Consider the following 17123-nt stretch of genomic DNA (forward strand, 5'->3'; position numbering starts at 1 on the left):
AAAGACGTCCCGGCCCCGCCCCTTCCGAACAAGCCGGAAGTGACGTCATGCCAGGGCAGGCTGGTCTTTCGGTCTTCTTCCCCCTCCCTTACTCTTCCTCCCCAGTCCCTCCCCTCCCCTCCCCCTTCTCTCCTCCGGTTCCAGCCTTTGAGGCCGCGCGAGTGTGAGAGGCTATGGAGTAAGCCGGCGGCAGTGGCCAGGCGCCGGGGCTGAGCAGGAGCAGCCAGGAGGCGTTTGGGGGGGCGGGGGAAAAGAGCCCCAGCACCGCCCCTCCCGGGGGAGAAGGGGAAGAGGTGAGTGACCCCCCACGGGCACGGAACGACCTCCTTCACCGGCCGCGCTCTCACTTGGGCTCCCCAGGCAGCGAGAAGGAATGGGGAAGGACCTGCGCCCGGGGTAGGCCTCCCAAGGTCCCCGGGGCTGGCGACTGTTGCTTGGTGACGGGCCTGCCGGCTGCAGGCGGGGCCGGCGGGGCTGTGGGCGCCCGCGCGAAGCCGGGCTCGGGGGGCGGCGAGCTCCGGGGAGCGGATCTGGGAGGCCCGAGTGTCCCGAAGAGGCCTGGAAGCGACTGGAGACCCCGGGCTGGAGCCATCTGCTGGAGGGAGGGCCCCCGGCTCCGGCTCGGGAGCTCGGGTTTCCGTGGTGGAGATCTTGGTTCCCTTTTGGGAAATTGGACACTACTCCGGCACTGGGTGAGAACAGGTCCCCTCAGTTCTGAGGTCCGCCTCTGATAACCTGGGTTACCATCTAGGGCCCTACTGCCCGGCGTCCTTTTCTAACAGTAGCTTTAGTTCTGGAATGGAAGGTTATTGTTTGTGAGGTGGGTGGGGCAGGTGTTTTGTTAAATACACGCTCCGAGGCTCCTGCACTCCTGTTTTTCTAAGCGGGAGAGAAAGGATGGAAGAAGGTTGAGACCCATGAGGCTTGCAAAAACTTGGGATCCGACTGAATACATAACCTATGATCAGTTATGAAGGGGACCAATATTGTCACGTCAACTGCCATAACAGTCTTCCTGAGACTCCAGACTCAAGCGACTTAAAAGCACTATGTCAGTAGTGACTTACAATTGTAAGTTGCAAACTAGTATTTTTGTAGATCAAAGTCAGGAATCATCTGTATGACTTTTCTTTACAAATTGGATTCTATGAGTAAGAAGTTTTCTAAGTCGCATTCGCAAGCCTCTCCGTTCTGGAAAATTAATATAGTTTAAGGTTAATGCTCCAAACCAACCTGTCACTGTAAAACCGGTCATGTTCTGGTAACAGCTTGAAAGTCAGGTGATTGAAGCTTCCTTTTGGACTTTGCAGGCCTTTTTTCGTTTGGCTTCTTATTTTTTGGTTTAAATATTAATTTTTAAAAAGTTTTAAAATAATTTATCAGCTGAGTGTATAAATAGAATTCTTGAGACACTATTAAACTGTAGCCATAAAAGACACTTTCGGGGGACTCTAAAGGAACGGAACCTAAAGGAAGGATCTTCATTCTGTTCAGATCCACTTAACACACATGCAGAAACCTGTCTCTAAGATCCATAAACACCCAATAAAATAAATAGAAGCACATTGTACTTACATACACTGGAATATTTCTGTAAAAATCAACCCCATACTTGGGAATAACTACTCATACTCACATGTTTGAAATTCATGACTTATCCCCCAAGAAAAAGAGGTCCTCTTACTGTGTTTGACTCAAGTGACTAGCTTCATCATCCATCCCTTTCTATAGCAGTAGAGATTTGACAGCTTCCTGTCTCTCAGGCCTCATATCAGTCTCTCTTGAAGTCTCTTGATTTTGCCTCTTTGAATATCTCTTGAGTCTGTATACTCCTGGTCTTCATACTGTAGTTCCAGCCACCATCATTTCTCATTTGAAGTATTTATGGTCTCCTAATTAGGGTCTACCTGCATTTACTGTGGCTCCCTCTGTAGTTTTCCACACCAGACTGAGTGACTTTTTCAAAATGTAGATCTAATCACATCATCTCCATGTTTAAAACTCTTCACTGTTTTTAAGCGCAACTAAAATCTTTAACAGGCTGTTTAGGTCCCTCTTAATTACCTTTGCAACCTCATCTCCACAGCGCCTTCTGGCATTCTTTTCTCTTCCTAGTCACTCTGTTCTTTCTGTTCTGCTTCAGGTATATGGCTTTTGATTATGATGCATCCTTTGCCTGGAAATTCTCTTCCTTTCCTTTTCATTCAGTTAATGCCTGCTCATCATTCAGCTCACGTCAGGGAAGACTTTCCTGATTACGATAGATTCCCCTAATTATATGTTCTCATGACACCATTGCAGAGTTGCCATGCTTATTAATACTTAATAAATTAATGAGATTTCCCTAATCTCCTGATACTGTGTAAGTGCTTAATAAATGTTTTTTAAGTGAAAATTCATTGACTGCTTACTAAATGTGCCAGGAATTGTACTAAGCATTTTCTGTGTATCATCTTTAATCCTCACAACAGTCACTTGAGGAATGGTTGGCAATTCCCTCTTTAGAAAGATTGGAATTAGTGTTAAGGAGGCTAGTTGGTGGTCATAGTGCTTGTATCTGGCATTTGAACCCAGATTTTGTTGCCACTGAAGATTGTGTGCTTAATTATATAATTCACTGTGCATCAGAATCACCTGGGGAACTGCTCAAAATATAAATGCCTTGACTGCACATTTATGGATTCTGATTCCGAAGGTTTGAGATAGTACATAGACATCTATATGTTTTAACAAGTTACCCAGTCATTTAGATGTTATTAGATGTTTTTAGATGTTCACCAGAGTTTGAAAATCATTGCTTTGGGGTTTGAAAACCATTGTTTTAGACAACACTTCAGTGCTTTATGAGTTTCAGTTTTCATACATTGTACTACGCTGTGTTTCAGATTTTATATGCTCTTAAATCAAGGAAGAACTGTAGTCCTAGGTAAGTGACCTTAGTGATCATTTCATCTAATTTCCTACCCAGTTATTCCTTTTCCTCTTTCTCTGGCTAGAGGAGCTGAATAGTGAGACACTGCCACCCCAGTGCTGTTGCTACTTTTTTTTTTTTTTTTTTAAATTAATTAATTAATTTATTTTTGGCTGTGTTGGGTCTTCGTTTCTGTGCAAGGGCTTTCTCTAGTTGTGGCAAGCCAGGGCCACTCTTCATCGCGGTGCGCGGGCCTCTCACTATCGCGGCCTCTCTTATTGCGGAGCACAGGCTCCAGACGCGCAGGGTCAGTAGTTGTGGCTCACGGGCCTAGTTGCTCCGCGGCATGTGGGATCTTCCCAGACCGGGATTCGAACCCTTGTTCGAATCCTGCATTGGCAGGCAGATTCTCAACCCTGCATTGGCAGGCAGATTCTCAACCACTGCGCCACCAGGGAAGCCTGCTACTTTTTTTTAATTTCAATAATTTCCAAGTATCTGGTTGACTTCCTGTAGTAAAAGCTATACTAAGTTCATGGGCTGGAAGTGCCTTCTAAAGAGTTGGATGTAATCTCTCCTCAAATTTTACTTATTGTTCAAATTAGTAGTTTGATATTTAAGTATATGTTGCCTTATAACCTCTCATTCTGCTTTTAAAATCTTATTGTATACAAACTTAATGATAGAAACAATGTTTTACTTCTTGTTTCTCCTGCTGCACCTTAGCGTGGTGTTTTCCACCTCTTCTGTACCCAGTAGTTTGTTGAATGGATGTGTGCTTCACTGTACATTGCTAAGTCTTCTTAGTTTTTTATGTTTGTTTCTTAAATCAGGTGTGTCCCCTGAAGTAATCTGTTCTAGCTCAACTTATAATAATTAGATACCTTCTGTAGTTGTAAAGAGAATGATTGTATTGAGCTGGTACAATCTTTGTTTCCTGAGTAAAATTAAACATGGTTTCTGTATAGGCCAAAGAATGTTTTTAACCATGTTTTAAAAACTGTATCTTTTAAAAACTTTTAGTAATCTGTAAGCCCCCCTACAAGAAAAAAAAACACGTATTTCAAAAGTATATCTCAGGATCATCTTTATATCTAAACAGATAAGCACTGCATATAGGAGTATAGGTACAAAACTTTTACCAAGTTTTATGAAGCATTTTGTCAAAATTATTTGTCATGTTAATGTAATTCTTATTTCAAATTATAAAATTTTATGAGTATTTGTGCAAATGACTATATAAGTGGTATTTTAAAATTCTCAGACCCTTGTACCTCTTTAAGGACTAAAATTATTTTGAATTCATTTGTAGTTTTTTGTGTTGTTTTTTGTAGTCAATGTGTATTATTTTGTACTTGTCGAAAGTCTAGTCGCTGTAACTAACAGTTACTAAACATAATTTCATTATCAGATATAATTACAGTAACCTTTTTATTTGCATTATGGTGTTTCCAACAAAAAATGCAAGCTAATTCTACTTATTGTTCAAATTACTAATAAAAGAATATTTTATTCTTGGGGAAGTAGAAAAAGGGACTTTTTGCAGTTTTGCTACTTGAAAATTCACAAAGTTTTATTTTATCCTGCTGTATCTAGAGTTTATGAGTAGGCAGAACTGAAAGAATTGCCAGTTCCTTTCAGCCACCTGCCATCAGGTGCCGAATACCCAACTCACCTTCTGCCAGGTGCATGTAAAATCTAGTATGAACAGATTCATCTACTGGTTTTAGTAAAAGCCAAGTGATGGCTGAATCAGATGGTAGGGAGATATAATCTTGGGATCATACTGAAGCTGCCCCAAATCTTATTTTGGCTGGGATTTACAAGGGGAATACTGAATTTCAAGTGAATTCTACTAAATGGTGTACAAGGGACAATCACTTATATGAATAAATATTTCTATCACTTATAATTTTGTCTTAGAGAAATAAGACTTCTTTATTCATTAATCAAGTGAAATTTGAAAAGCTATCATTTTAAGAAAATATATTTGGTCTCTAGTTTTCTTACATGTCAAAAAGCTATTGCCAATAATTCAAAATCTCATTTAAGCTCAGATCTTATTTCATAAACTCATTCATTTCATTTTGTCCTTAGCCTTCTGTTACTCTCATGATATACTTATTCTTTTTTTTTTTTTTTTTCCTCCGTTCGTCAGAGTAGCCTTCTGTTACTCTCGTGATATACTTATTCTTTTTTGGTCTCCTTGGGTAACCTTTTTCAAGCCCATAGTCTTAACTACTATACTGCTTTAAGCTCATGGTGCCCACATTTTTATTTTCAGCTGAGACATTTTTTTCTAAGTTTTTGGCCTGCATATCTAAAAGCCTCCTAGCTATATATGCATATTAATGTCATTCAGGCAACTCAACTTTAACATGTCCAAAATTGAGTTTTTCCTCCCACAAAACAAGCAATTGTCTCCTATAGCCTTGCCTTGGTAAATGGCTTCATCCTCCGCCTAGGCTCTGAAATGAGAGACTTGATTGGGATTCCTAGTTTTGTCTCTTTCCATTATCTAATTATCTAGTTGGTCACCAAGTTCTAACTTTTCTTAATTTTTCCTTTCCTCTCCTTCCTTACTGCTATTTCCTTAATTCAGCAACCTCTCCCTCTTTTAAAGTTTGTTTAAAATTTGATATATGATACATTAAAATGCATAATGAAGTTTAATATGTAATTATAAAATAAATATCCATGTAACTAACACCTTTAAAACACCCTCTCCACCTATTGTCTCTTTCCTATCTTCCCTATCCCTATTTCCAAGTGTCCTTGCCTTTGTTTTGTTTTTTTTGTTTGTTTTGTTTTTGTTTTTTGGCCTATATACATTCTGAATTATGTATGTATAAAATTCCTGAAGTACAAATTGACACTCTTCAGTCTTGTCATATTCCCTACTTCCACCCCTAGTATATCTTTCACTTTGCATGATGGAGTGATTGATCATTTCACTCATGCCTGAAACCTATCTGTGGCTTATCATAGCTTGATTTCTTACTACTTAATGCCCTTGGTAACCTGGCTTTTCTAAGTCTCCTTTGCCATACTTCTCTCTTTTCCTCCAGTTTTTATCCGAACTGCTAGTTTTTACTCCTACACTTGTCCCATTCTCTATCTATCTAGTTCACTCCTCTTCCCCTTTAAAGACATCTATGGTTTTGCTGTTTTGGGGAAACTTTCTTCTGTCTGTTCCTCTTCTTTTTGTTCTTATAGCATCTGTGTATGTATATTCTGTAGCATTTTATTACTGTAGGATAATAATGCTGTGGTTGGTTTAATTCTCTGTCTCTTACCTTTGATGGTAAGCTCTTTATGGCTTATTTTTCCTTTACTTCTTTCTTCCCCAGTTTCTTATGTGGTATCAGGTACATAGTGGGTGCTCAATAAATATTAAATAATTCACGGGATTAATTTCCATGTCTGTTTCTACCTTGTGTACACCAGTGTTGACTCTGGGTGATGGATAGGCATCTCAAATTTGACTATTAACTCTGAAAATATCCTTTGTTTTCATACTGAACTATTTCTAGTTTTCAAATCACATCATGTATAGTCTTCCCTCCATGTCTTGGCACGTAGTAATCCTTCTTTCTGGAAGCTCCTTCCCTTTTCTCCTACCTGAAAAACACTTTTTTTTTTTATTGGAGTATAATTGATTTACAAAAAACACTTCATTTTTGAGCACATCTTCATGTTCCCAAAGCATGGTACATTCATACCTCTAGTTAATTGCTATAAATCTTTGCAGGTCTGAGTCTGCTACTGGACTGAGTCCCTAAAGATCCGACATGTTTCCATTTACATCTATATTTCCAGTGTATGGCAAGTGCATGGCATGTAATATGTAGCTACTCAGGCAGAGTTAGAGGAAAGTATATGTAGATTTTAAATAGCGTTTTTATGTCTCTTCCACCTCCCCCTCAAAATCAGCAGCAGATGTTCATAGAGAACAACTTGGCATGGCAATGAATGTTTTCATAATGCCAATAGCAACATTTTCTAACTGCTTACAGAAATGCAGCATTAAATTAAAAAAGAAAAGTGAATTTTTATTTCTATTTACAGATAGTTCAAATCTTTAATAGAAAGTAAATTATATGAATATAATTTAATTAACTGAGAAAATAAGACACAAACTAGTGCTACCTTAGCCCAGTGGCCTTCCAAATATTTTTGCTTGTGTTTTCTCTAAATAATTTTGTAAGACGTTGTACTTCTTTTTGTGTTTTAAGTTGATGGCATCTGAATTTTTTTGTCAAGGGTTTAGATAATTACAAAGTATCTGATTTCTAGATTGTGGTATATTATGATTATGTTTTACTTTTATCAAAACCTTGGAGTTTTTGCTTATTAATTGAAATAAATAAACTTGTTCCTATACACCCCTGTGACGACTATCTTGTTTCTTAATTGTAATTCTCTGACAGATAAGGCATGGGGTTTTGCTGTTAAGAAATAAAGCACAACCCTCTTCAGAATTTCTTACCAAACTTCTTTTTGCTTTACTCTTAAGAGACTTTCAGGATTAATGTATTCTCAACTTGCATTTTTCCTTTTGGCATGCCTGCCAAAGATTTTTATACCCAGGGAAATACCCTATAACAAGACTGGGATGGCTGAGAAAAATATTTTACTTTGGTCAAGTGGGAGAAAACTGTGAAAAAAGAGTTGGTTAAGGAAAATTTTCAGGACACAGACTTGTTCATAGGCAAATCAATTTTTGGAAAGAATACACATGGCAGGTGAAGGTTTGAAGAGTGATAGGACTTTAAACCTCTTTCTGTGCCATGGACCCTTAAACAATCTAGTGGACCTGTTCTCAGAGTAACATTTTAACAGCTTGTCAGTTTCTTTCTACAGAAGCCTCTGGGATTCTGATTGGACTGCATTGAGTCTATAGATTGACAGGGAAAATTGACACCTTAACAATATTGAGTCTTCCATTTCCTGTACAAGTTTTTAAGTCATCTTCAGTTTTTTGCAGAAATTTTTGTTATTTTCATTGTACAAGTCTTTGTGTCTTGTCAGATTTATCCATAGGTACTTCATGTCCTTGAAATGGTATTTTTTAAAATTTGCTGTGTTTATTGTGTTTATTTGCATCAATATTTGTCCTTTACGTTTTTTACTTTCTTTGCAAGTCAAATTTTTTTTAGTTCCTTATTTTTTTTTTTTTAGCGGCATTTTTTTTTTTTTCTCTAATTGCAGTGAGTGGGAGCTACTCTTTATTGTGGTGCATGGGCTTCTCACTGTGGTGGCTTCTCTTGTTGCAGAGCACGGGCTCTAGGCATGTGGGCTTCAGTAGTAGCAGCACGCAGGCTCAGTAGTTGCGGCACGTGGGCCCCGGAGCATGCGGGCTTCAGTAGTTGCAGCTCATGGGCTCAGTAGTTGTGGTGCATGGGCTCTAGAGCACAGGCTCAGTAGTTGTGGTGCACAGGCTTAGTTGCTCTGTGGCATGTGGGATCTTCCTGGACCAGGGATTGAACCCATGTCCCCTGCATTGGCAGGCAGATTCTTAACCACTGCGCCACCAGGGAAGTCCCTGTGTGCATCCTTTAAGAGTGAAGTCTCTGTTTCCCTCAGTCCTGTGGAGCTCCTGCAGTTGAGACCTGCTCGCCTTCAAAGCCAGATGCTCTGGGGGCTTCTCTTCCCAGTGCCAGAGCCCTGGGCTGGGGAGCTGATGTGGCGCTCAGAACTCTCACTCCTGTGGGAGAACCTTGGTAATATAATTTTTCTCCAGTTTGTGGGTCGCCCCCCCAGGGTGGTATGAGATTTGATTATGTCGTGAGTCTGCCCCTCTTACCAGTCTCATGGTTCTGTCTTTATGTCTTTAGTTGTAGAGGATCTTTTTGGGTAGGTTTCAATCTTTTTCAATGATGGTTGTGCAGATTGTTGTGATTTTGGTGTGCTCAAGAGAGGAGGTAAGCTTAGGTTCCTTCTACTCCACCATCTTGGCCACTCCTCCCTTCAAAATGGTATTTTTGAAATTTCAGTGTTCAGTTGTCTGTTTCTAGAATATAAGAATAGTCTTTTTAAAAAAAAGTATTGTTTTTGTATTCTGCCATCATGCTAAACTCACATATTACTTCCAGTAGCTTTTTTGTGGATTACTTCTGACTTCTCTGTACATGATCATGTTGTTGAGAATAAAGAATTTTACTTCTTCCTTCCCAGTATGTATGTCTTTTATTTTGTTTTCTTTTTTTGCTTTGGCTAGGACCTCCATTAGAATACTGAATAGAAGTGGTAAAAGTAGGTATCCTTACTTTGTTCCCTAATTTAGGGAGAAAGTGATTAATCTCTTATCTTTAAATGTGAAATTAGCTATAGGTATTCAAAGGTGCCATTTATCAGGTTGAGGAAGTTCCTTTCTGTTCTTAGTTTGCTGAGAGTTTTTATTGTGAATGAGTATTGAATTTTGTCAAAAAATTTTTTCTGCCTTTACTGAGATGATCATATATTTTCTATTACCCATTATTCAGTTAATATGGTGAATGTCATGGATTTGTTTTTGAGTGTTAAATCAATGAATTCCTGAGATAAATTCCACTTTGCTGTGGGGTTGGATTTGTTGGATGTGCTAATGTTTTGTTGAGGATTTTTACCTGTTGATGATGTATATTGATATGAAGTTTTCTTGTGTCATTATTTGGTGTTGGTATCAGGGTGATACTGACTATAGAATATGAAAGTGTTCTATTGTCTTCTATTTTCTGGAAGAGCTTATATGGACCTGGAATTATTTCTTCCTTAAATGTTTGATAATATTCAGCAGTGAACCCATCTGAACCTGGCGTTTTCTTTGTGGTGAGAGTTGTAGTTATGAATTGCATTTCTTTTAAGTAGGATTATTCTGACTTTCTCTTCAGTTATGGTAGTTGTACCTTCCAAGGAATTTTTTCACTTTATCCAAGTTGTTGAATTAATTGGCTGGCATAAGATCATCCATAATATAATATCTGATTGATTTAGAATCTATAAGCTCTATATAGGATTAGCATCCATAGGATTTCTTCTATTTCTGATATTGGTCATTTGTGTTTTTAAAAGTTTTCTTAATTTAGGTAGAGGTTTATCTTTAAAAAAAAAAAGTGTGTGGCTTCATTGATTTTTCTTTTTCATTTTTCTATTAAATAGAGTATTAAATTACATTAAATTCAGTCGTTCCATTGATTTCTACTCTTTATTTCCTTCTTTCTACTTATTTTGAGTATACTTTTCTCTTTTTTTCCTAGCTTCCTAAGATAGAAGCTTATACCATTGATTTTGGATTTTTTTTTAATAAACATTTAAAGCTATAAATTTCCTATGGGGTACTGCTTTGCCTACATACCACAGATTTTTCATTTTCATTCACTTCAAAATATTTAAAAATTTTCTCTGTGATTTCTTTTTTAGCCCTTGGGTATTTAGAAGTATTGTTTAATTTCCAGATATTTGCATTTTTCTAGATATTTATCTATCACTGACTTCTAGCTTAATTTCATTGTGGTCAATGAACGTATTTTGTATTATTTCAGTAGTTTTAAGTATTTTGAGACTTGTTTTATGGCCCAGCATATAGTCTATCTTAGTGAATATTCCATGTACATATGAAAACAAAACGCATTCTGCTTTTGTAAAGTGGTGTTTTAGGTCAGGTTATTTGATAGTGTTCAAGTCTTCTACGTCCTTACTGATTTTCTGTCTACTTGGTCTCTCTGTCCATTTGCTAATGAGGAAGGACCCATGAAGTCTCCAACTACACTTGTGGATTTGTCTATTTCTTCTTTCAATTCTGTCAGTTTTTGCTGCATTTATTTTGAAGCTCTCTTATTTAGTGTGTACACATTTAGGATTGTTATGTCTTCTTGAGAGTTGACAACTCTGTCATTATGAAGTGTCCCTCTTTGTCTTGAAGCCTGTTCTGCCTGTTATTAATATAGCCACTCTAGCTTGTATATTTTCACATTTTTTTGGTTTTAAATCCTCTTGTAAAGTGTGTTTAAAGTGGGTTTCTTATAAACAGCATATAGTTGGGTCTTGCTTTTCTAATCTAGTTTGATAGTCTCAGCCATTTAACTGGAATTTTAAATCATTTACATTTAATGTAATTATTTATATGGTTGGATTCAAATTTATTATCTTGCTATTTATTTTCTGTTTTTCACATTTGTTCTTTGTTCCTTTCTTCTTTTCCTACTTTTTTTTATTAATTCAGTTTACTTTAGGATTCCATTTTACTTCCATTGTTAGCTTTTTAGCTTTGTCTCTTTATTATTTTAGTTATTACTCTAGGGTTTATAATATGTCTTTAATATGCCACAGTCTACCTTCAAATGATGTTATACTACCTCACATATAAGAATATTTCAAAAATATACTTCCATTTCCCCCTCTCTCTTTTTTTTTTTTTTATAAATTTATTTATTTTTGGCTGCGTTGGGTCTTCGTTGCTGTGCATGGGCTTCCTCTAGTTTTGGCGAGCAGGGGCTACTCTTTGTTGCGGTGTGCGGGCTTCTCATTGCAGTGGCTTCTCTTGTTGCGGAGCGTGGGCTCTAGGTGCGTGGGCTTCAGTAGTTGTAGCTTGCAGGCTCCAGAGCGCAGGCTCAGTAGTTGTGGCATACGGGCCCAGTTGCTCTGTGGCATGTGGGATCTTCGCAGACCAGGGCTCGAACCCATGTCCCCTGCATTGGCAGGCGGATTCTTAACCACTGCGCCACCAGGGAAGCCCCCTCCATTTCCCCTCTCTTATCCTTGGTTTGTTTTATCATATCTTTACTTCTACATACATTATAAGCACAATACATTTTTGTTATTTTTGCTTTAAATGATCAGTTGTCTTTCAAAGATAACATGAGAAGTTTTTTATAGACCTGCATAATTTTTATTTTCAGAGTCCTCCATTCCTTTTGTAGATTCAGATTTCCACCTGGTATCTTTTGCCTTCTGTTTGAAGGGCTTCCTTTAATATTTCTTATAGTAAATATATGGTGGCAACAAATTCTCTCAGGTTTTCATGAAAAAGTCTTTGTTTCACATTTATTTTTGAAAGTTTTTTTTTTTTTCTTTCCCTTATGGCTTATAGAATTCTACGTCAGCAGTTTCTTTTAGCTCTTTTGATAACTTATTCAGTTGTTCCCTGGCCTTGTATAGTTTCTGATGAGAATTTTGGGGAAAATTCTTATCTTTTTTCCTCTGTATATAATTTGCCTATTTTCTCTGGCTGCTTTTAAGAGTTTTCTCTTAATCACTGATTTTCAGCTATTTGATATGACATATTTAGGCATGGTTTTCTTTGTGTTCATCCTGCTTTGTGTTTATTGAATTTCTTGGTGCTGTATAGTTTTCATCAAATTTGGAAATTTTTTGGCTATTTTTCAAATATTATTTCTCCCCTTTCCCCCTCATTTTTGAGATTCAGTTATATATCTTAGACTGTGATATTGTCCCACAGGTCACTGAGACTTTGTTCATTTATTTTTTTCCCCAGCCTTTTACTCTATCTTCAGGTTTCACTGATCTTTTTTTCCTACATTGTCTAATCTGGTAATTATATCCTCTGAGTTTTTTATTTGAGATATTTTTGTCTCTAGAGTGTTCATTTGATTTTTTTTTAATATTCCATTTCCTTTTATTATAGTCGTGCTTTCCTCTAAATACTTGTTTTGCAGGAGAAGAGAGAAGCAAGAGAATAGTCATGTCTCAGGTCTCTGGTGAGTCCCAGGACAGGCTGCCAAGTGAGGGTCCTTGGCTTCCTGTATGGAAAGAATTCAAGAGCCAGCCAAAGTAAAGTGAAAGCAGGTTTATTTAGAGAGATACACATTAAAATTGGCAGGATGCAGACTGTCTCAGAAAGTGAGAGCGGCCCTGGGATATGAAGTTGTTAATTTTTATGGGCTGGGTAATTTCATATGCTAATGAGTGGGAGGATTATTTCAACTATTTTGGGAAAGGGACAGGGATTTCCAGGAACTAGGCCACCACTCACTTTTTGGCCTTTTATGGTCAGCCTCAGAACTGTCATGGCACCTGTGGGTGTGTCATTTAGCATTCTAATGTATTACAATGAGCATATAATGAGGCTCAAGGTCTATGGGAAGTCAGATCTTCTGCCATCTTGGGCCTAACCAGTTTTTGTCATATCCTCAATGGCTGTGTCATTCTTTTAACTGTTGTCCCTTGACCTCTTCCTTCCTGTCTCACTTGGACATATGATAGTTTTTTATATCTTTGCTGCTAATTCTATAAGCTCATTTTGGAGTCTGTTTTTATTGACTGATTTTGGTCTTGGTTATGATCACATTTTTTGCTTCTTGGCATGTCTGATAATTATTGATTGCATACTGAACATTGTGAATGTTGTATTGCTTAGTATCTGAAATTATTTTTGTCTCCATTTCATGAGTATTGGGCTTCATTCTGGTAAGCAGTTAAGTAATTTATGATTAGTTTGATCATTTGAGGCTAGCTTTTTAGTTTGTTAGGGCAGGTTTAGGATACTTTAAGAATGGTTTATTCTATACCAAGGCATAGTCCTTCTGGGGTTTCTACTGAATGCCTTTAGTGATCAATGAGGTCTCTCCACTCTAGCTTGAAAAATTAAAAGATTTGCAGCCCTGTATGAACTCTGTAACTATTCAGCTCCCAGCTCGCTAGTTGTTCCTTGTCTGACCTTCTTACTGAACTCAGGTTCGGCTGCTTGCTGCTTGAAAGCCAATACTTGAGAGGCAAGTGCTGGTAAGAACGGAAAGGTGCTTTATTCAGGAGGCCAGCAACTTGAGGACATGGCAGACTGGTGTCCAGAAACCCAACTCCAAAGATTCTGCTTGATCATGAAAGTTTTTAAAGGGAGAGTCATTTGGGGAGGGGATCAGTCTAGTTTATCTTCCACTGTGTACAGATTTTCTTCTGATTGGTTGGTGGTGCGGTAACAGGGTGGTGTTCCAGGAATCTCATGCTCTACCTGAAGTTATAACCCTCTACCTGGGTGGGGGAGGGGCCTTAGTTCCTGTAGAAGAACTCAAAGGTAGTGTTATGTATATTCTCTGAGGACCAGGACCCTGCCCTGAGGCTGCATTATTGTTTCTTGACTGCTCCTCTTTTGTTTCTGCATTCCCTCCCTTCCCTGATAAGCAATTGTTTGATTTTGCCCTTTGGAACTCAAGGAAGGTCAGGGGGGCTGAATGAAGCCTATTTCCTACAAACAAGAAATGGGGGGACACAGAAAGTATTTGTACCTGAGAGGGCCCCATAGGGTCCTGCTCCGTTTCAACCTGGTGAAGTTGCGCACTATGTATGTGCATCTTAGTATTCAACAAAGCATCAGGGGGACCCCTGCCAATTTCTGGAGCTCTTTTTCAGCACTGTTCCCTTCTCTTTTTTTTCCTTAAAAAAATTTTTTTTCTTCTTCCCCCTTCTCTTTGAAATTCTATCTCAGAAGCCCCAGCCATCTCAGCATCATTGAATTCCAATTTCTTTCCTCAACTCCTTAATTCAGTTAGACTATGCTTGGGATTCTTTTGTCTGCTCCATGGTTTGCAGTGTGCCTCTAGGCAGAAAGCTGGGGCAACCCTAGAATTCACCTTGTTTGCTTTCTCACTGGGATCACATGGCCTGTGCTGCCTGTTCAATATCTGAAAACATTTGTTTCATATATTTTGTCCAGTTTCCAGTTGTTGAGGAGGGAGGGTAAATATAGTGTTTGTTCCTCCATTGTCACCAGAAATTTATAAAATCTGAAAAATATTTTACTACCTATTGCTTGTTCATGTGTTATTGTCCTTTAGCTTTTTGTTTAGAAAATATTCTTAAGTGATTTCATAGTTCAACAGTGATTATTTTAATAGTGGACAAAACTTTTATGAAATACAAATTTATTGCTTAGTATAACATTAGAGCCTTTCAGGTTTTATATAGTTTTTTTTACTGTGAAGAAAGATTCAGACCCTCTACACCACTTTAAGTCTTAAAGGGTCTTATAATATGGACCATAGTTGAGCAACATTCATGTTAGTGTCAATGTGAATATGTCTTTTCTCTTATTGGTCTGTGACAATTGAGGTTGAAGCACAGTTTGGTTCCTAGACTTAAATTTGCATTCAAGTATATTGGGTTCTCTGAAGGCAAAACTAACATATAGCTTTTGTTTCTATAAGATTGTTTTGCTCATTGTTTGGGGTATATTAAGCTTTCAGACTAAATAATGAATAAATAAAGAAGTAAAAACAAATGATCTGTGCTCTCCTATCCCCCTATGTTTCTAGGTAACTGTAACTACCCAGAATTGCAGCCATGGAGTCCATGCTTAATAAGTTGAAGAGTACTGTTACAAAAGTAACAGCTGATGTTACTAGTGCTGTGATGGGAAATCCTGTCACTAGAGAATTCGATGTTGGTCGACACATTGCCAGTGGTGGCAGTGGGCTAGCTTGGAAGATTTTTAATGGCACAAAAAAGTCAACAAAGCAGGTAAGTTTTAGTTTAGAGTCCAGCTGGAAAGAACACACATGCTAATAAGTACCATAATGTGCATGTATGCATTTTTATGTTAAGAAATGCTAAAAGTAATGGGTTCTTTAGTTGTCATTTCATCTAATGAAGTCATAGAAAAACAAATGCTTTTAAACATGCCCTTGAATCTCCTGGTTACAAATACATTGTTTGATATATCATCTCATCTTGTACTTTAATTTTGTTTACTTAATAACAAACATATCAGTTGCACAAATGAGTGTATTAGATTTTAATATTTAGCAAAGTGGGGTTTTTTTATTATTTTTTTAGCATCTTTATTGGAGTATAATTGCTTTACAATTGTGTGTTAAGTTTCTGCTTTATAACCAAGTGAATCAGCTATACATACACATATATCCCCATATCTCCTCCCTCATTTAGCAAAGTGTTTTAGAATTGCCATGTTCCTTTTTATCTTTATCAATACATTATGACAAAATACTCAGTTAAATTTTTCTAACATTCTTTTTTTAAGCATCCTTATTCCCTCTTTTATTCTATAGCCTTATAGAAAATAGACTTCTATAATATTTTTTCATATTTATTAACACTATAGTTTTTACCATCAGGGGATACATTTGTGGCATATAATCAGTAGTATGTTTGGGGGTATATTGATTTAAAAGTTACTTTAAAACTGTTCTTTTAGTGAAGAGTAGTTTGAACGAGTTGTATTTTTATTTTTATTTGACTTAAGAGACCAACAGACAGTTCTTAGAAATGTGGAGGATTGTTAGTGTTAAATTTTACTAACAACTTTCTGTTGGAATTGTTAAAGAATTGAAAAATCTCCAGGTTTAAAACCTTTGTGGAAATATGTTCTTTAAAAAGAAGAATCAAAAAAGAAAAATCACTGTTTCCAAAAGTACTTTTACTTCCCTATACGTGAAACATATTGAATTTAAGACATGGGATTTAATACACATATTTTCCAATGACTATCAAAATTGTACAGTTGTGGGTATGCATTGTGACTTTTCCAAAATCAACTTATTTCCCAAACAAGTATATTAAAGACGGAATTGGCTTTGGTTATCCTTTTATGAAGGAGGACTCTTGGTTCTATGATAGATTGCTGGTATGTGGTTTGTACCTGACCTGTAAATCTTGTTTTTATTGCCATTTGGTTAGAAGTCTTTAAGTCCAAAGTTGATCTTTATCTTAAATATTGATTGGTCATTTTTTAAAAAATTTTTACTTATTTATTTATTTATTTATTTATGGCTGTGTTGGGTCTTCATTTCTGTGTGAGGGCTTTCTCTAGTTGCGGCAAGTGGGGGCCACTCTTCATTGCGGTGCGCGGGCCTCTCACTATCGCAGCCTCTCTTGTTGCGGAGCACAGGCTCCAGATGCGCAGGCTCAGTAGTTGTGGCTTACAGGCCCAGCCGCTCCGCGGCATGTGGGATCTTCCCAGACCAGGGCTCGAACCCGTGTCCCCTGCATTGGCAGGCGGATTCTCAACCACTGCGCCACCAGGGAAGCCCTGATTGGTCATTTTTGAACATTGTTTTCTCTTTCACCAAGAGCTCATCCCAAAAGTAAATGGTTTCTTGAGTATTGATTACTTAAAAAGTTATGAATGAGGTTATGAAGTTATATAAATGACCAACCTCCAACACCAGCACAAATTGCTTTTATAATCAATTATATAAAGGGAAAATGAAAGAACACCAAATTTACTAAATTTTGCATTGTTTATTAAGGACGTGATAAC

At 37.6% G+C, this 17123-nt stretch overlaps 1 protein-coding gene across 3 annotated transcripts in view; it reads left to right on the top strand.

Moving 5' to 3' along the window:
• The first annotated feature begins 85 nt into the window (after positions 1–85).
• Positions 86–17123, top strand: part of SCYL2 (SCY1 like pseudokinase 2) — a 56580-nt gene continuing 39542 nt past the window's right edge. The window contains exons 1-2 of one of the 3 annotated variants that reach the window (XM_068560583.1): positions 86–293; positions 15160–15364. In XM_068560583.1, the coding sequence (XP_068416684.1) occupies positions 15188–15364 (177 nt within the window). In that variant the 5' untranslated portion in view covers positions 86–293; positions 15160–15187. Of the gene's footprint in view, positions 294–329; positions 397–15159; positions 15365–17123 lie in introns of those variants that run through there. The other 2 variants (XM_068560584.1, XM_068560585.1) reach the window with 2 other exon arrangements.

The sequence above is a fragment of the Eschrichtius robustus genome, chromosome 13 (genome assembly GCF_028021215.1).
Source record: "Eschrichtius robustus isolate mEscRob2 chromosome 13, mEscRob2.pri, whole genome shotgun sequence".
NCBI classification, from domain to species: Eukaryota; Metazoa; Chordata; class Mammalia; order Artiodactyla; family Eschrichtiidae; genus Eschrichtius; species Eschrichtius robustus.